The sequence below is a fragment of the Aotus nancymaae genome, unplaced genomic scaffold, assembly GCF_030222135.1.
Source record: "Aotus nancymaae isolate 86718 unplaced genomic scaffold, 86718_ANA_hifiasm-v0.15.2.pri h1tg000029l, whole genome shotgun sequence".
In the NCBI taxonomy this organism is placed as follows: domain Eukaryota; kingdom Metazoa; phylum Chordata; class Mammalia; order Primates; family Aotidae; genus Aotus; species Aotus nancymaae.
In genome coordinates, this window is record NW_026988442.1 from 21,983,554 (window position 1) to 22,004,548 (window position 20,995).

Below are 20,995 nucleotides of genomic sequence, written 5' to 3' on the forward strand. Positions count from 1 at the left end.
CTACCTTTTTTTTTTCTTCATGAGACCCCTTTCCCTCACACTCAGCTGATAGGAATGCAACTATATTTAATCCTTTGGGAAGGTAATTTAGCCATTTGTAGTAACAGCTATTAAAACCCACACCCTTTTTAATTCACTTTTTCCAACTTCTGAATTTAATCCTAAAGTTATAATCCAAACCCATGATTTAAACTTTATTTTGTAACATGTTTATTGAAGCGTTATTTTGTAAAACATGGAAGCACCAAATATCCAACCACGGGGGAATGTATAATTAAATTACGTCCATCCACTTGACAGAACATTATAACGAAAGCAATGTAGCAACACAGGAAACACTTATGGGATAAAGACAAGAGAAAACATTAAGCTACAAAATAAAATCATGTTTTTCTGCAAAACCATGTGCAAAATATGTATATATGCAGACCAGAATTGCATAGATATTTAGGATAATGAAAGCTGCAGAAAAGTTTCTGAAATAATTCTGCATTGAGGCTGTCTAGTGGCAGAGGGAGCCCTACTGGTGATGGCAGTCTATAATTTTGGACTGCTGTGGCCCTATAACACTAATTCATTTATTCATTCATTCATTTATCAGGCATTTCATGAGAACCTGTGCTAATGTCTTACACTGGCACAAAGAACGTTCCTGAAAATGAATTTAAAAACCAACTTGTATGCAATATACATTATCTACACACACACACATGCTATTTAATGCCATCCTGTGGGCAAATTATTAAGTGATCTGCCACCTAATTAATCTAATTTTTACACCTTCAGAAGTTCATCATTTAGATTTTCTCCATAGAAGACAACAATGATAACTTACTAGGGACTGGATCGTCCTAATTCCACCCCTATCACAGGGTGACAATTCAAGAAAAATTTCCACTTCAAGGAAAATTGGCAAGTAGGGGTGAAACAACCTTTCTTCCTTTTTCCTTTCTAGGAGAGATACCTGAAATTTTGGTGGCGATCCGAGTGGTGACAGGGGGCCCAAAGCCCTTTGCTGTGCTGGCCTTGATGGTAAAGGAATAGGTGGTTCCTGGGTACAGACCCACAAACAGGTGGTGGGTTTCATTCCGGAGCTTGAACACTTTCCCCCTCTGGCTGGACAGGTCAGCACTTGGGTCCAGGGAGCCAACAGCCTTGTAGTTGATCTGTAGGACAAGCCAGCAAACAAACAAATCAATGCCTCGCTCAGGAAGCTGGACTGAGCTCATCTGAAGGAACCTTAGGGAAGCGGAGGGAGGGAAGGGCATGTGAGCTTGGCCCGCAGATTCTGCTAAGCTGCCTGTTGCTGTCCACTTTACAGATGATCCCAGCCTCCAAACACCCCATTGCTCACCCACTGGAGCAATGCATATTCTCATTGATTTGTAGGAGTTAAAACTTAAAAAATAACTGAACTTACAGAGATAGAGAGTAGAAGGATGGCTATCAGAGGCTGGGAAGGGTAGCAGAGGGTGGGGGGATGGTTAATGGGCAGAAAAAAATTGAAAGAATGTATGAGACTTCGTATTTGCTAGCACAACAGGGTGTACAGTCCAAAATAATTTAACCATACATTTAAAAATAACTAAAAGGATATAACTGGATTGTTTCTAACACAGATGATACACGCTCGAGGGGATGGACACCCATTTATCCTGATGTGATTATTATGCATTGCATGCTTATATCAAAATACCTCATGTAACCCATAAACATATATACCTACTATGTACCCACAAAATTGTTTTTAAAAAAGAAATAGAGGGTGAGCCACAGATGTCACTCTGAATTTTTTGATAGTCTCATGAAAAGAAGTAAAAAAAAAAACAAAAACCAACTAATTTTAATAACACATCTGTTGAACCCAATGTATCCAAGCAATTATCATTTCAATCTGTAGTCAACATAAAAATTGAATGGAATTGTTTACATTCTATACTATTCGTGAAGTCTTACAAATATGTTGTGTCTTTTACTCCTTCAGCACAACTTCATTTGGACTAACCCCTGCTTTTCACAAGTGCAGTGGCCCTGTGTGGCCGGTGACCACCATGCTGGACATTGCGGTCACAGAGCAGTGTCCAAGTACAGTATCCCAATGAGAACATTTGTGAGTCTTGATAAAAATGCAGATCACAGGCCCCATATTCCACACAAATAGCAATTGCCGACTGGTGCTTTCTTGGGCATTATCTTTTTTTTTTCTTTGCCTTCCTCAAATCCTTGGGGGCATCAGGATAGCTACTCTCATTTTAATAATGGAGAAACTGAAGTGCCTTTGGAAGCCACTTGCAGGCAGTCAGCATTTTTCAAATTGTATATGGAGATAGTTTATCTATGGTTTGTGACATATCATGTGAGTTCAGCAATAGCCAAACTGGTCTACACCTGCAGAATGCTTTCTGTCTACTGTTGTTCCCTGATCACACACTGGGTGCCACAGCAAGGTACTAGAAGAGTTTTGAAGTGCTCACTCTCAATTTCTGCACTTGCCCAAGGGTGAAAATAACCAACAGTTGGTAGCCCAGCAACAGTCCCGTGGATCACACTTTGAGTGTCACATCTTGAAATTACACAGTTGTAAAGTTGCAAACACAGGATTTTTTCTTTGTTTGTCTTACCTGGTTTGTTCCATTAAAAATGTTTAATTAGGCTAGGTATGGTGGCTCACATCTGAAATCCCAGCACTTGAGGAGGCCAAGGTGGGAGAATTGCTAGAACCAGGAGTTCGAGACCAGCCTGGGCAACACAGTAGGACCCTGTATCTACAAAGTATTAAAGTATTAGCTGGCTGTGGTGGTGCACATCTGCAGTCCCAGCTACTCAGGGGCTGAGGTGGGAAGATGGCTTGAGCCCAGGAGTTCAAGGCTATAGTGAGCCATGATTGCACCACTGCACTTTAGCCTGGGTGACAGAGCGAGACCCTGTCTCAAATAAAAAATAAAAATAAAAAGTTTAATCATGGTATAATATACACACAGTAAAGTATCCCTCTTGATGAATGTTTGAAAACTGGATATAGTCATATACTCAAAAACCAAACCATTACCAGGCCCAATACTTTTTCCTTACACCCCCTTGCAATCCTACTTGCCTACCCCCAACAGGGATCACCTCTGCCTGACTTTTTTTTTTTTTTTTTTGAAACAGGTTCTCTCTCTCTCGCCCAGGCTGGAGCGCAACGACATGATCTTGGCTCATTGCAACCTCCACCTTCCCAGTTCAAGCAATTCTTGTGCCTTAGCCTCCCGAGTAGCTAGGATTACAGGCACATGCCACCACACCCAGCTAATTTTTGCGTTTTTATTACAGACGGGGTTTCACTATGTTGACCAGGCTGATCTCAAACTCCTGACCTCAAGTGATGCACCTGCCTTGGCCTCCCAAAGTGCTGGGATTACAGGCATGAACCGCCACACCCAGTCTACCTCGGTCTCACTTTTAACAGCATAGACTAGTTTTGCCAGTTTTTGCACTGTATATAAATAAAATCCTATGAAATTTGCGTCTTGGTTTCTGGCTTCTTTCTCTCAACATTATCGTTACGTCCGTGGGATTCATCCATGTTGTCATAGACAGTAGCAAATAAGGCATTCTCAGGTACATTCAACAATCCATTGCTGACATTGTACTAAGCAGATCTGACTCTGAAGCCGGTACTCTATATTCTATACCACGTTGCCTGGCCTGGAGACGCCATGCATCAGTTGAAGAACGCATTCACTCATCCACTTACTTGCTCCTTCACATGTTTCCTGTGTACTCCTGTATTCTGAGCCCTGCACTGTGTGCTGCTGGGGCGGGGGCAACTGAATTCAAGTCGGGCCTTGTCCTCAAGTGATTTCCATTCTTGAGATAGGGAAGCCAGCTATATAGACAGCCGACATCAGTTACCTTCTGTCAAGAATGGCCAAACCCAAGCAGAAAAGGAAGCACATCAACTTCTCTTCAAAAATAAGCAATTTGCTATTACTGGCAATGACACCAAATGTATTGGAGAGAAAAGTGATTTATCTCTCCTATGTTAAACAGTAGTGGTGCCACATCCTGGAGGAGAGGTCAGACTGCCCAGAGCAGAGTGTGCACAGGAGGAGAAATGCAGGGAGCTGAGGGCTTTGGGATTTTTTCAAGCAGCGCCTGAGCGTGCATGTGCACCACACAGGTGGCTGCCAGCTTCAGGCTGCTCTGGTGGGCCTGTCTACAGCATTCCCTATGGTGATCCCTGCCCACCTCAGTCCCTCTCAGAGGCAAGTGCTACAGGCATCTATCTGCCTCTGTTTGATGACTTTCTCCATGGGTGCTTGCTGGTAATGGGGGGTTAATTAACACCCCAGCCATGATGGGAGTTAATGCACAAATTCCCCAGGCTCCCCTCCCTTGACACCCCTGCAGACGCCCCCTCCTTGGTATTCCTGCAGCACCTCAATTCCCTGAGCGGCTCAGCTACACTTGCCTCTAGGGGCTGCTTTGACAACACAGTGATTACTGGCTACTTTCCTTTCTCTTCCTCACCCTACACCTCTTTACCAGTGTTTCTTAAACTTCTCAGCAATCTGCTCATATTCAAATCCTTATCTCAAGGTCTGCTTCTGAGAAGGACCAAAGTAAGGAAAAGTGCTCAGGGAGGTATCTCAGGAGAGAGTGGAACTAATGCCCAAAGGACAATCCTGAGTCAAAGAGGAAAGAGTGTTCTAGGTTCCAGGCAGAGGGAACCACCTGGGCAAAGACCCGAGGTGGGAAAAGGTTTGGACAGAGCAAAGGCCAGAGCCACTGCAGAGCAGTGAGCAAACAGGGGCAAATGGAGTTTTCAGTGTGCAGGTGGATTCTGGTTCAGAGAGTTCAGCCTGTGGCCACCAACCCCAGTGCACCAGTGGAGAGGATATGCGCTTGCATTCTTTGAAAATTCTGTCCCTGTACCCCTGCCTGCACTGGTGGCAACTACATTGATATACAGACACTGGGAGGTGGAACTCATGCCTTATTTACTAGCCAATTCCTTTCCTGGTGCTCCAAATTCAATCCAAAAGCAACTCAATTTCCACCAAGCTGTCAATATAATATACCGCGCTCCTCTGCTCTCCTAACCTTTCCTGGTATTACAGGATCCTCACTTACTTGTAATGAAACACTATGAATAAATCAATGTATGTTAATATAGCATGTCTTCAATTTTTTATGAAGGGCTTCGCCAAATCTAATTCCTACTGCTTTGTCAGAAACAGTCTTTGAAAAATTTAACTTGCAAGTTTTACGAAGTTAGTGGGGGATCGGGCTGGGGAGGGAAAGAAGAAAGATGAGTAAAATGGGATGGGATGGAGCTGTGGCTGTAAATGTATAAAACCATATGAATCTGCATTTGTAAGTGGGGAAAAGGGGAGATCTGTTAGAATAGCAAACATAAATAAAGGGTTAGTAAGGGGATGGGTGCACGGGTGCACATCAACCCTGGGCTCCTGGCATAGGCTTTGGCCGCAGCAAGTACTCAGGGATGTTCCCCTCTCTTTTAGTTGCTGACAGGAGGATCCCCAGCTGGAAGCCAAAGCAAGTGCTTTATAATGAAAATCCAATCATGTCGTAAGAGCAATGGTTTCCCATAGCTCTCAGGATGAAGACTGTGCCTGTGTAATGTGGTCTTGATCAGCTCAGTGCATGAGCTGGCCTCTCTTGTCCTCTCCCTTACCACCCCAAGCCTCATTTCAGTACCCGAAAACAACGATGGTCCTTTCTGCCACAGGACTTCGCACCAGCTGTTCTGTCAGCTTGGACCTCTCCTTCCTTCCCATCTCCCTTTTGCCAGATTCATGATTCCTCATCCTTAGCTAACCTCACTTACAGTGACTCTTTTTATAGGCATCTTTGCTGACTCCCAGGTTCTCTTATTTTATGTTTCCAGAATCACCTGTCTCTCCTTTGAGCCATTAATTTTCCATGTGCCCATGTAGTAATTTCATCAATAAGTCCCTTTTCTACCAGCCCATATTTGAAAAAAATATGACTTGCTAGTAAAATTCAATCCACCATCTGTTTTATAAGTAAAGTTTTATTGGAAAACAGCTAACCATTTATTTAAATGTGGGCTATGGCTACTTTCACACTACAAAAGCAGAGCTAAGCAGTTGCAACAGATACCCTATGGCCCACATGGCCTAAAATATTTATTCTCTGGCCCTTTTAGAAAAAGTTTGCTGACCTCTATACTAGACTTTAAGCTCCAAGGAGGCAAAGATCTTACCAGGTGTTTGTTCAACACTTATCCTTTTCCAAGTATAAATGAATAATTAAATTAGCTGTGTGGCTTGAGTGATCGCTTAACCTCTCTGAGCCTCGAGTTCTTCAAGGGTAAAATTCTAATTCTAACTTTAGTTTCCATTTTAATTTATGTTGCAGAATGACCCCCATTTCTTTACAAAAAAGAAAAGCCATTTGTTTGGGAGGAAAGCTCCAGAGGGTTCATAAGTGACTTTAGCTTCTGTACCAAGGCTCCGGACCAGGAGACATCGTGGGAAGAACAGGTCACTTTTCCACCTGGGCTTCAGGAAGGAGCAAGAGAGGGAGGGAGAGCAGAAGGAAATGATTTCTCTCAGAGAATTCCATCAGGAAGGATTTGTTTGTTTCCTGAACATGCTTGGGTTGAGTTGCACTGTGCTCCTGGCACTGGGCTAGAGGCAGGGTGTGACTACATTGGTTCCATGTTCAGAGACAGCATAGATGGCCTGGCAGAATAATTTATTCACAAAGATCACTCCCAATGAGAAGACCCCAAATTGAGGAAACCCATTATAATTTTATCAAGCTAACCAAGTGTTCTTATGACATACTTAAATATATGTCAGGTTAAAAACAGGTTCATGTAAGCATCATGATCAGAGACAAGGTAGTATTAAACCCATAATCAAGTAGAATTTAAAAAGATTGAGAATATTGATAGCAGCATTAGCTATCAGTGACAACAGTGTAAACGGAGTCAAGCCCTGCCCACTCACAGCTTATTGCTCCGGAAGCATCCTCTGAGCTCCGCACCCTCCCATCTTGCCACTACATTTGCATCTTCATCCTAAAGTCCTGGGAGGGTCAGCACCCTAAGTTATCCGTCTCATCTCCTGACTTTCTTCAATGCTTCCAGCTAATACTCTGGAAGTCTCAACATACTAAACTTCTAACAGCGCCACAGGAAAAAAAAGACCAATCTGGTTGGTGCATCAGATGAAGGGTTAAATCTATCTATTTTTTCTTTAAGCTAAAAACAACTGGTTAAAACATTTTCTCCTCTTTTCCACTCCACTCTCAACTGTCTACAGGCACAGTCTCTACCATCTTGGTGGCCCCAGAGGCAACTGGTACAAAAGGAAATCAGCTCAAGGTAATCTCTTATCAGAAAGCAAAGTATTAGCTCTTTTGTTTCCCAGCAATTTCAAAGTACAAAGTGAACCCACTCCTTTTGAAGAACAGTAAGAATGCACAGATGACTGTGACACACATGCTGGTGACTCCTTGACCAGGGTGCCCTTGTTTTTTCCTTAGTGAGCCGAGGACCATAATAACAACAGAAAAGCGATTATAACTGACACTCGTATTGCTGCTCCTGGTGCGTCTGAGGCTGCAGACCCAGTGAGAACATGAGGACCTGCTGTTTCTGTGCACACGCAGCTACTGCTTTTACTTCTCTGGGGGGTTGCTTATTCTCTTCATCCACAAATGCTCACTGAGAACCCACTTTGTGCTAGACTCTGGCTGGGGAGGAAAGCCATAGATGAGGAAGATATAGTTCTAGACTTTGGGGACAAACTCAAGCCTTGATGGATATTACAGGGGGCCAAAGTCCTTCAGAAGTAAGTGATTTTGCCAGAGAGAGAAGACAGCCTCTTAGAGAAGCTGTGAGAACACTGGGCTAGGCCTGTGGTCCTCAGCCCTGGCTGAGCATAGAATGCTTAGGAGACCTTTTAAAAATAGTGCCAGTTCCAGCACTATTCACAATAACAAAGGCATGAAATCAACCCAAATGCCCATAATGATAGACTGGATAAAGAAAATGTGGTACATATACAACAGGGAATACTATGCAGCCATAAAAAGGAATGAGATCATGACATTTGCAGGGACATGGATGGAGCTGGAAGCCATTTTCCTCAGCAAACTAACACAGGAACAGAAAACCAAACACTTCATGTTCTCACTTATAAGTGGGAGCTGAAAAATAAGAACACATGGACACGAGGAGAGGAACAACACACACTGGGGCCTGTTGGGGGCTGAGGTAGGGGGAGGAAGAGCATCAGGATAAATAGCTAATGCATGCTGGGCTTAATACCTAGGTGATGGGTTGACAGGCGCAGCAAACCACCACAGCACACATTTACCTGTGTAACAAACCTGCCCGTCCTGCACATATATCCTGGAACTTAAAATAAAGTAAAAAAGTCAGATCCTGGGTCCCACCCCAGACCAATTAAATCAAACCCTCTGGATAGAAGGACCTGGGCATTGAAACATTTTTAAAGCTGACCAGGAGATCCAACTGGGCCCCCAAAGCTGAGAATGGTGGAGCTGGGACTCAGAGCACAAAGAGGATTCGGTAGAAGAGTTGGGAGAGGAGGCCGTGCCAAGGAAAGGAGTCCTCAAACGGCCTGCCGGAGCACTGCCGTGATAGTGCTGCAGGCAGGATACCTTGATGACAGCTGACATGGGCGGGTGAAACTACAGTGAAACAATATTTGCGTAGCCTCAAAGTACCTCCCACCAAAGTTACTAGTTACTCTTATGGTTTTTTCATCAGACCAGAAATTCTCTGATACTCTTCCCTTCGGGAGGTAGAACCTAATTCCTCTTGCCTTGAGGATGGGCTGGACCCAATGATTCATGATGCACTTTGAATGAATGGAGCATGGAAAGGGGAAAGTATTAGTGGCTTTTAAATGGAGAAACCTGGAAGATACCAGTGTTCCAAGTGATCAAGGTCAGCATCACCATTGATAAGTCACATTGAGATCATGTGCCCCTGATATGATGTGGTGAGCAGGACACATGTTTTCTGGGGTTTTCCTCCTCATATCCTCAGTCTCCTAACAGGAAAACATCAGATAAACTCAGATTGAGTATTGAACAGTACTCTTACAAAGTGCCACCAGGTGCAGTGGCTCATGGCTGTAATCTCAGCACTTTGGGAGGCTAGGGCTGGAGGATTACTTGAGCCCAGGAGTCTGAGAACAGTTTGGGCAAGAAAGCAAGACCTTTTAAAAAACTAGCCAAGGGGCTGGGCGCGGTGGCTCACGCCTGTAATCCCAGCACTTTGGGAGGCCAAGGCGGGTTGATCACGAGGTCAAGAGATCGAGACCATCCTGGCCAACATGGTGAAACCCCGTCTCTACTAAAAACACAAAAAATTAGCTGGACATGGTGGTGCGTGCCTGTAGTCCCAGCTACTCAGGAGGCTGAGGCAGGAGAATTGCCTGAACCCAGGAGGCGGAGGTTGCGGTGAGCCGAGATCGTGCCATTGCACTCCAGCCTGGGTAATAAGAGCGAAACTCCGTCTCCAAAAAAAAAAAAAACCAGCCAGGCATAGTGGCACACATCTGTAGTCCTAGTTACTTGGGAGGCTGAGGCAGGAGGATCACTTGAGGCCTGGAGGTTGAGGCCGTAGTGAGCCATGATCACAGCACAGCATTCCAGCCTGGGAAACAGAGTGAGACCATGTCTCAAAGCAAAGCAAACAAACAAACAAAACAAAACAAAGAAAAAAGTGTGAAGGTCACAGAAAAACAAAGACCAAGAAATGGTCACAGGTTGAGGAACAAGGAAACATGACAACTAAATGCTATGTGAAAACCTAGAAGAAAAAAGAAGACTTCTGCAGAAGAACTGGAGAAATCTGAAAAAAAAAAAAAAGGCTGGAGTTTAGCCAATAGTAATGCACTGACATAAATTCTTAATTTTGCTAAATATACCATGGCTATGCAAGATGTTAACACTGGGGAAAGTTGTAGGAAGGGTAAAAAACTCTCTATATTATTTTTTTAATGATTTCTCTGTAAACTTAAATCTATTTCAAAATGAATTGTTTAAAAGACAACAAATGGCATGCTGAGATTTGGCTCCTGTGAACCTCTTTGTGGTTACAGAACAGAATCCACAACAAATATCTATCGAGCTCTTGACTAGGTGCCTGGCCATCTACTAAGCTCTAGAGAATCTTCAGGAACCTACTGTGGATCAAACGCTGGGAGAAAACAAGCTGGAAGTCCAGCTGGCCCAGGGTCTTTAGTATTCACTGTCCATAATCAAAAGGCAGGGTTAGTTAGTGGGTGATAATAACAAGAACTAACATTATGTGCCAACCACGCATATGGTTCTCTCCCGAGTCACCTCCCTGCTCCTTAGCTCCCTCCCAGACAGACTTTAGGTGAGTGTGTTCCTGTCAACAGGTGCTCCCTTCAGCAGCACCTCTGGCCCCCCCAATCCTCAGCAGTGGGCTGTTTCCCAGTCTCATTCTCTTCCCTCCCCTGCCCCACATGGAAGGGATACTCTGAGTATTACTCTTCCCAACTGCCCTAAATTTCAAAGAATGCAGTCAGAATCCCACAGCAGGGCCAGCATCAACTCAGGTGGCTCTAAGCTCTTTCTTCTTAAACTATCATAATAGTTTGATAGTTTGGTGAGGCCCACAGGAATGAGTGGAAAAGGCGCATTAATTTTCCGTTCTGAAGGAAGGGAAGATGGCTCTTATGAGCATATAACAGAGAAAACATATGCTCTTACAAGCATAAAACAGAGATTGAGTCTCTGGGGTCAGATGCCTTCCCCATAGAGTGTGAAGCTGCTAACCAGATGAAGGCATGGGAGAAGGGGGAGAGGAATGAGAGGAGATGGTGGAGAGTGAAAGAAGAGAAGGCTCTTGGGCAGGACCACTGCTTGCCTACGGGGTGCTTTTGCACAAAGTAGAAAAAGGTTCCTGTCTCAACTCAGTTTCAGCCCCCTGTACTTCAGTGAGCTGATGCTGCCTTTGTGAGAAGAAAAAGATATGCCTTCCTTAGCATCCAGTCACATTCTTTCTGGCAGACACAGCGCAGAGCTTAATGGATTTCATTCCCTTGGTAGTGTATCTTTGTGCAGTGCACAAACTATGCAACAGTAGGTGGCATTCCTGCTGAGCTCAGATTATGGAAGCCTTTAATGAACTACTCAAGTGTATATATTTTATTTTGAGGGTAATACAGAGCCATTAAAGGGGAGGGGAGGCTATCAAGAGTGATACAGGATCACACCACAGTGCTCCTAGAAGTGTGGTTTGCAGACAAACAGCATCAGCACCACCTGGGAGCTTGTTAGAGATACAGATTCATGAGTCTACCCCAGACCTCCTGATTAGAATGTCCAGGGCTGAGGCCCAGCACGCTGTTGCTTCATAAGCTCTCCAGTTAATTATCATGCACGTCGAATTTGGTGAAGCACTTTCTCAGGCAAGGGGATGGAGGACTGACATGACCAGAGGAACAACCCAGGGATCCCTTTGGATGGTCTGGCTCTCATGCAGATGGCAAATACAAAGAAGGCCTGGTTTCAACCAGAAGCAGAGGGGATGGAGAGGTGACTAGAGTGACTTTGAGAGCTTCTGAGTCCTGGCTGGAGAAGAATGAGGTCCCTAGAAATGTAAGAATGAGACGGAGCCAACACATGGCCCCAGACCTGAAGGGAGATGAGACCCCTAAGGCTAAAAACCACTGGGGGAGACCTGCAAGTGTCCTTACTGGCCTCATCCTTCCAATGCTGTTAACCTTCATGAAGGCGAAGAGTGTGGGTCTCAGACAGTGGGAGGGAAGACTGAAACTCAGATCCATCACTTATAAGAGTTAAGTGACTGGACTGAGGCTGTATTTTGTACCCTCACCAGCCAAAAGGCTCTGAAAACAACAGAACAGAGTAGCAACGCCTCTGAACAGTGTCTGCTAGGCCTCCCTGCTTCCCAAAGCTCCAAGGTCAGAGGCTCAGCCTGCAGGCTTGGTTGGCTGTGCCAGGGCCTGCCTGGGCTTCACTCCTTTCCCAGCACTGCCAGCACAGGGACCCATGCCCGTGGTTGCTGGCTGTGTCCATCCTGCTGCAGCCCAGGGGCTCCCTCTAGCCTAGTGTGGACTTTCTCGGTTACCATGGATCAAAGAGGCATTGCAGGAGTGGGGAAGTCAACTTGTTTGCCCAACATGGCTTTAGGTGATTTCCAATCAATGTCCTGCTCTCTGACTTCAGCTGTTTTCCTGTTGGCTGTGGGATCAAACACTGGGAGAAAACAAGCTGGAAGTCCAGCTGGCCCAGGGTCTTTAGTATTCACCATCCATAACCAAAAGGCAGGGTTAGTGGGTGATAATAACAAGAACTAACATTATGTGCTGCCCACACATATGGTTCTCTCCCGAGTCACCTCCCTGCTCCTTAGCTCCCTCCCAGACAGACTTTAGGTGAGTGTGTTCCTGACAACAGGTGTTCCCTCCAGCAGCACCTCTGGCCCCCACCCCAATCCTTAGGACTCAGCTGCTTCCCAGTCTCATTCTCTTCCCTCCCCTCCCACATGGAAGGGATACTCTGAGTATTACGCTTCCCATCTGCCCTAAATTTCAAAGAATGCAGTCAGAATCCCATAGCAGGGCCACCTCAACTTGGATGAATCTAAGCCCTTTCTTCCTAAACTATCATAATGCAGCCCAATAATATGAAGCCTAAACCTCCTTTCAGCTTTTAATCTCATGCTGGGGTGTCCTGGGTGCTATGATTTTGTTATTTTCACAGAAACCTTCTTGCTTAATGAGTCTGTCTAGCAATACTCCCAATGGCTTTTAGTCTGTATTGCAACACTTCTTGGGTTTTTGAATGTAAGCTGCTTGCCTTCCAACTTCACACTGAGCTGATTTCTGTTCTGCTAAGTTTAACCTGGTTAAGTTGCTAAGTTGCATGACCAATTCCTCTCCAGTTGGCTTTGGGCATGAAGATGCAAGAAGTTAAGTAATCCCATGACCCTGCTCCTTGGAACCCTGCAGCCATACTAACAGCCTTTCTGGCAGCCACAGCCTGGAAACAATCCTTCATTAAAGGCAAAGCCTGGATTCATTCTATTTATTTATTGTAATAATTGCCAAGCACCCAGCTTGGCACAGAGAAGGAGTCAATAAGGTTTACAAAATAAATGAGGATTAAGAATGAAAATGTAACAAATCCTGAACAGGGTACAGTTGGGATTTGAAATGAGGTCATTCCGAAGTCCAGTATTCTCCACCCCACCCTGCCACCTTGCCCTTGGCTCCTCCATTCACATCCTGTGTGAACAGTTTCTAGGGAGGGGGCTGATTAAGGGAGGCTGCAATTGTCAGAACACAAGGCTTTGTAGAGGGTCTGTCGGAGCCCACACGCCTCAGGAGGGACTTGCCAAGCAAGCGCCAGAAGCTGGGTCCACGCCTGTCTGGCACAGAGTTGGTGCTCAGTAATTAAGCATTTAATAATTAAAGAGGCCCAAGATGGTGAAGGTCTTGTCCTCTGGGCCTGAATTTCTAAATCTGTATAAGTAGAAAGTCCTTTTGGTGCTTTTTAAAAAATACCCTTTGACGCTGCTTTCATTAAAAGGTGGAGTTTATATCCCCTTGAGTCTTAGGGGACTTGGGACTGCTTTGACCAATAGAATGTGGGGGAAGTGACATTTTGTGACTTCTAAGACTAGGTCATGAAGGCAATGCAGTTTCTGACTTGTCCACAGAGACACTTCGGTCTACAGCTTCTAAGCTGCCGTGAAAGAAGTCTGACTCCCCTGGGGCCGCCATGTGTGAGCAAACGCAGGGTGCATGGAGAGTCCCGTGCAGATGCTCCAGACTGACAACCCCAGCTGAGTCCAGTCATCTGGGCACCAGACAGCTAAGTGAAGACGCTGCCACGTGAGTCCAGTTCTCGGCTGTCTGGTCACCCTTGGTCATTTGAGTCTTCTCAGCTGGGACCCTAGACATTGTGGAGCTGAAACAAATCATCCCTGACCTCTTAGATTCCTGACCCACATACTACGTAAGCTTAATAAAGTTGTTGTTTTATTCCACTAAATTCTGGAGCGGTTTGTTACCAGCCGTAGTAACTAGAACACCATTTGTTCATTAGACTCGAGAGTTTCTTAAAGACCACGGGCAATATTTTATTCTCTTTCGTATCCCCGAAGGAAACAGCAAATGCTTAACAAGTACATGCTACATTCTTAGCCAAATGATGAATGTCAACAATATCAGTAATGAGAACTATGGACATTTACGCTGGGCAATATAGGCAGATTCATTTCCATTTCCACGCACAAAAAATTTTTGAAATAGCCAGGCATGGTGGTGCATGCTTGTAGTCCCAGCTACTTGGGAGGCTGAGGCCAGGAGGATTGCTTGAGCCAGGGGGTCAAGGTTGCAGTTAGGCAAGACTGTTCCACTGCACTCCAGCCTGGGTGACAGAGTGAGACCCTGTCTCTAAAAAACAAAATTAGGGCCTGGCCTAGCGGCTCACACCTGTAGTCCCAGCACTTTGGGAGGCCAAGGCAGGCAGAGTACAAGGTCCCAAGAAGGAGACAATCCTGGCCAACATGGTGAAACCCTGTCTCTACTAAAAATAAAAAAATTTGCTGGGTGTGGTGTCATGTGCCTGTAGTCCCAACTACTCAGGAGTCTGAGGCAGGAGAATTGCCTGAATCCGGGAGGCGGAGGTTGCAGTAAGCTGAGATCATCGTGCCACTGTACTTCAGCCTGGCGACAGAGCGAGACTCCGTCTCAAAAAATATATAAATAATAAATAAATAAATAACATGTACATCATATGCCTCTTGATAAGATGATCTGAGAAAGCGCTATGTATGGTATTTTTTTGCCAAAGATGCATAATCTCAATCTAAGTATGAGAAAACATCAGAAGAAAAAAAAACTAACTTAAAGGACAGTCTATGAAATAACTGACCAGTATTCTTCAGAAGTGTCAAGGTCATAAAACGTTTTCAAATAAATAAATAAATAAATAAATACTTTGGGAGGCCGAGGCGGGTGGATCATGAGGTCAAGAGATTGAGACCATCCTGGTTAACATGGTGAAACCCCGTCTCTACTAACACAAAAAATTAGCTGGGCATGGTGGCTCATGCCTGTAATCCCAGCTACTCAGGAGGCTGAGGCAGGAGAATTGCCTGAACCCAGGAGGCGGAGGTTGCGGTGAGCCGAGATCGCGCCATTGCACTCCAGCCTGGGTAACAAGAGTGAAACTCCGTCTCAAAAAAAAATAAATAAATAGACAAACAAACAAACAAACAAATAAAAGGCTGAAAGGCTGAGGAGGTATCCCAGACTGGAGGAGACTAAGGAATAATGACAAGTAAGTGAAACATGGATAGGATTCTGGACTGGAAAAGGATAGTGGGAAGATGAATGAAATTCAAATAAGGCCTGCAGATTATAGTACTCATTATATTGTAGCTTAAGGTATTTATCAACGTTCATTTCCTGGTTTCAATCACTACACTGTGGTTATATAAGATGCTAACATCAGGGGAAGCCAGGTGATAGGTATACAGGAACTCGTTACTAATTTTCTAACTTTTCTGTAAGTCTAAAATTATTTTAAAATTAAGTATTGAGCCAGGTGTGGTAGCTCACACCTGTAATCACAGCACTTTGGGAGACCAAGGGGGGTGGATCACCTGAGGTCAGAGGTTCGAGACCAGCCTGGCCAACATGGTGAAACCCCATCTCTACTAAAAATACAAAAATTAGCTGGGTATGATGGTGGGCACCTGTAATCCCAGCTACTTTAGAGGCTCAGGCAGGAGAATCGCTTGAATGCAGGAGGCAGAGATTGCAGTGAGCTGAGATCACGCCACTGCACTCCAGCCTGGATGACAGAGCAAGACTCCATCTCAAAAATAAATAAATAAATATTGGAAAAAAGAACAGGAAAAGAAATGTGCACTAGGTCTCATCAACTGGCTAATCTGGAATCATGGACCCACAAGTCAGAAGCCAAAGGTGCACCCCTTGACCCCTCACATTCTTGCAGCAATTTATTACAGTAACAACACAAGTAGACATTTATCACCACTCACTAGTTGCCAGGTGCGTTGTCAAGCACTTTCCACACATTACTCGTTTAATCATCCCACAAGTTCCTGAGGCTACTACCATTACTATTCTGAGACTTAAGGAGGACAACTTCCCAGTGTTCTCACAGACAGGAAGAGGCAGAGCCAGGCCTGGAACCCCAGCAGTGTGAATCTGGAATCCACCTGCTTAGCCTTGGAGCTCCCTGGTCATCATGAAGAGCAGCCAGTCTTGTTTCCAGCGGCCCAAAAACTTTTGCTGGAAAGCTGTTAGTTAAAGGATCAGTTAGAGTGAAAAGACATCTTAGGAGTTTAGACAGGCAGGGAGAACTTTTGAGTGCACAGTTGGGTGCACAGAGGCCAAAATTAAGGTGAAATGGGGTGGAAGTAAGTCTGGAGAGTTGGGGCAGATCAGGGGACTTGATGCTAGAATGCATTTCCCAAGCACCCCAGAGGGGTTTTCTGACTACCTGGGAACTTCCCGCATCCCTGTCAGAGGCCAAGTCAGGGATCAGGTTGAGAGGCCTTTCTAAGGAGAAATCCATCGATCACGTAATCACACATTCTGGGCCAGCGCAGGGCTGAAGGCTGAAGTTTCATTCTACTGCACTTTTCTTTCATTCAGCATTTTTCTCATGAAATTAAAATAGAATTGATTTTCTCCCCCACTAAATTAGGCATTAGGAAAGGAATGAAAGGGAGGGCATGCTGGAGACTACAGCATCAATTCCATCCAGTAGAGTAGCATTTGTGAGAGGTTTTATTCGCCCCTGCTTATTATGAGAAGGTTTTGTAAAAGCCTATTTTTTTTTGTTATATCACCTCCTTACCAGAAGAGATGAAATTTCTTTTTTTTTTCCTCCCTTCTTGGTTAAAATGATCATTTACACTAACCTTTTCTCCAAACTTCTGGTCTCACGTTAGAAGCTTCCTTTTTCTAACTTTGCCCCCGTGGTATTTCCCCAGAAGCAGGCACACAGGAGGTGACACTGCTATTTATGGAACTGTCATTTCTGATGAAATAGGTCATCTGAGGACTCTAAACTCTCCTATTCTGCAGTGACCTCAGGCGCATAGCTGGGTCCAGAGTGGAACCTCACAGCTGGAGGGAACTACTCCATTTACAGAGTACTAAAAGGAGATTGATGCAGGAGTAAACTGAGGCTCAGAGAAGTTATGAGGCATGCCTAAGGCCACACAGTAAGTAGCTCTACCTGAAGGAGGCAGTGATGGGATAACAAGAGAGTCGGAAAACTTGGGTACAAATCCTGATGCTACCTCTTCGCAGATGGTCATTTATGGCTGCACTGCCCACTAGAAATAGGATGTCAGGCACATTTGTCATTTTATATTTTCTAGGAGCCAAATGGGGGAAAAAGGCAATAAGAAGCAGGTGGGGATTAATTTCAGTTATATACTTTCTTTAACCCAAGACATCCACAATGTTATTATTCCAACATGTATTCAACACAAAATCATTGAGGATATTTTACATTCTTTTTTCCCCCTAAGTGTTTGAAACCTGCTGTGTATTTTAAACTCTGAACATTTTGATTCAGGCTAGCCACATTTTGAGTTTTTAATAGCCACTTGTAGCTAGTAGGTAGACCAGGGTTTCACAATCATTCTTTTCTTTGGTATCACCTCCTAAGAAGCCTATTTAGACTTTTTTTCTTTGCTGTACCCCCATGAATTTTAACTCTACAGATGTGGTGCACAGCTGTATATGGACATTATGCATACCCGTATGGCTATATGTGGGCTTTATGCATATTATGCATATGCATAAGAAAGGGATTCTTTTTTCCCACCCTACCCCCACCACTACCACCAAGAACCAATTTTCATCTTTTGGGGGCAATGGCACCCCCATTAAGCATGCATGGTCTAGGGGAGGGGTGTCCAGTCTTTTGGCTTCCCTGGGCCACATTGGAAGAAGAATAATTGTCTTGGGCCACACACATAAAATACACTCACACTTATGATAACTGATAAAACAATTGAAATCGTGAAAAAATCTCATAATGCTTTAAGAAAGTTTACAAATTTGTGTTGGGCTGTATTCAAAGCCATTTTGGGTCACATGTAGGCTGCATGCTGAGGGTTGGACAGGCTTTGTCTAGAGCAAGCAGTAACAGCCCTGAGCCTCAGGTCCTTATCTGTAAAATAAGGATGTGTGTGGACTACATGAAGCAGTTCTTCTAGGAAAGCATCCAGTGGGGTTGAGTGTGGCACCAATGCAAATATTGGAGTTGCACTACGGTTTCCAACACATTCCCTTCTACACTGAGTGCCAGGAGTGAGGTCCCCTCCTCACCTGCAGCCAGCTGCCAGGAAGATGTACTCTCTGCCCATGTCCTCCCCCTTGCTCCAGGGGACTTCCCAAAGCCCTCACAGGGTGACCAGGGGCTCTGTCCTTCAGCCTGGCCACAACTCAGCCCAGGGCAGCATGGCCTCATGGACCACCCCTTCAATGCCTTCTCTCTCCCAGTGGACACCTAACTGATGCCGAAGGTCCAGAGGCCACGCTTGAGGACAGCCCAGGTCCCCTGACACCCAGACCCGAACTCTTTTCCCTCCCCGGAGTGTTCATTGGCAGAGAGGTGGTGCTCAGGCTTGTTATCTGTGCAGAGACATATGCTACATTTTCTAACTCCTCCCAAACCCCTGCCCCAGTCTACCCCAGACTCAGAAGGTTGCTAACTGTGCCCTAAGTGGTTTTCTCCCTCAGCTCCTGAGAGATTCTGGCACTTGTTTCCCTTCCCATCTCCTGGCTTCCCACGGGCCAGTAGGGTCCATTTCTGCACCTGTGGCTCCCAAGAAGCTCTACCTTGTCATCGACCACTCTGCCCCCTCTGTCCAGTTCTTTTTCTGTCCCATCTGAGTGAGACATGCCCTTACCAGCAATGCCAGGGGCCATCAGGGAATCATCTGGAACCCTTTGGAGGTAAGGAACTCAGTCCCTCTAACCCGTGATTTTGCCAGCGGTCAGTGCTGTAAGAACATGAGTGCTGGGGTCACTGAAGGCTGCCTCCTCTCTCTGCCCCTCTTGTGATTCTAGTGGGTACACGGCACATGTGAGTGGAGCTGATTGCGAAGGCTATAAACTTGGTGTCTGAAGCTGGGGATTGCAGAGTAAAACCCACGAAGTGAGCAGCCTGATTGCCCAGCCTTCTGCAGTCATGCCTCATTAGGCACCCATTGGAGGGAAAAGTCAAACTAAAAACTGGAAAAGAAAGTGGCTTTGGGATGCTGCTGTTTTTTCCCCTTAAAATGTACTTCTTGGATTGTGTTTCTTTATAGATATAAACCTTCCCCCACCCTTTATTTGGGAGGAGGTTCAGAATAGAAAGCAATTGTTTCAAATTGTATCAGCAAAGATTCATAGAGAATAAAAGGAAATACTTTGGGATTATAAAAGACAGTGAGAATTTGATTAACAATGTGAACTTGGTCTTAGGTGTGAAGGGCTGGTTTTAGGCTGTGATGCTTAGCACTTGGGTGACCTTCAACAAGACTCAATTCCATCATCAAGAAGAAAGGCTTTTCATGAAGTTGAAATGTGTCCATGTGGCCGGGCACAGTGGCTCACGCCTGTAATCCCAGCACTTTGGGAGGCCAAGGCGGGTGGATCACGAGGTCAAGATATCGGGACCATCCTGGTCAACATGGTGAAACCCGTCTCTATTAAAAATATCAAAAATTAGCTGGGCATGGTGGCGCGTGCCTGTAATCCCAGCTACTCAGGAGGCTGAGGCAGGAGAACTGCCTGAACCCAGGAGGCGGAGGTTGCGGTGAGCCGAGATCGTGCCATTGCACTCCAGCTTGGGTAACAAGAGAGAAACTCCGTCTCAAAAAAAAAAAAAAAAAAGAAATGTGTCCATGTGTATAAGAGGGCTTGAAAATTCCTAGCACTTGCTAGACTATCAAGTAGGTCAGTCAGACCTGAATTTACAACATCAGAGAGGGTGTTTGACGGTATTTTTGGGGAAACCACCGACTCATTCAACTGAAGTCAACAACTAGCTATTGGGCAGTAATATAACAGAGCCGTTATTTCAGGCACTGGAGTATGCCCATGAACAAACCAATAAAGTTGCTGCCTTCCAGGAGTTTACCTTCCACCTACTGGGGAGGTGAGAGGAAGGGAGAAAAATATAATGAACATAATAAATATGCCATTTATTTGGTATGTTAGCAGATAATGAGTTCTCTAGAAAACTAAAGAAAAGAAAGGAGACAGCAGAGCAGGGTGGGGAGGACAGGCGTGCAGGGGCACGTAATTCAGGGGTGAGACTGACCAGGCTCATTGAGAAAGCGAGATTTCAGCAAGAACATCATAGAGGTGAGGGAATTAGCTAAGGGGATACCCAAGAGAAGAGCTTTCCAGGAGAGGAGAGTGGGATATGGGGTGAAAGGAGTGTGTGGGGGGTCACAAGATCTCTGTGAGTCCTTGAAAGATCTAGGCATCTAGCCTGGCTGGCATGGGGGCTGCTACAGATTGTAAGAGTCAGTCACTGAGACAGACCTCATGGTGAGAACTGGTTGCAGGACTGAACTCTTTGTCCTGAAAGGTAACAGCTCCAACTCAGGCCATAGATGCAGGATGCAGGGACCCCTGATCTCCTGGGTGGTGGGCACCTGAGAGGACAAATTGATGCATAAGTCCCACCTCCATGCTCCCCAGGCCCAGGGGATGCTGCATAGCCTAGTTTCTAGACCTTTCCTTCTGGTTCAGCTGCCTGACTCAACAATCTCCCAGGAGGTTACCTTCAAGGGCTCCTTCCGGATCAGTGTGGGGAAGAATAAGGGCCATGGATTATGCCCTGGGCAGGAAAAATGAACAGAAATTCAGGGTTCTGAGGAGGCATCTGAGAAGATGACCATTGCTGATCCAGCAGGGCCATCCTAAGCTAA

The 20,995-nt window shown here is 45.2% G+C and overlaps 1 protein-coding gene across 12 annotated transcripts in view; it reads right to left on the minus strand.

Moving 5' to 3' along the window:
• Window positions 1–20,995, minus strand: part of PTPRT (protein tyrosine phosphatase receptor type T) — an 832,297-nt gene that overhangs the window by 289,176 nt on the left and 522,126 nt on the right. For all 12 annotated transcript variants that reach the window (XM_064382448.1, XM_064382446.1, XM_064382451.1 and 9 more), the window contains exon 9: window positions 965–1,166. In XM_064382448.1, the coding sequence (XP_064238518.1) occupies window positions 965–1,166 (202 nt within the window). The remainder of the gene's footprint in view (window positions 1–964; window positions 1,167–20,995) is intronic.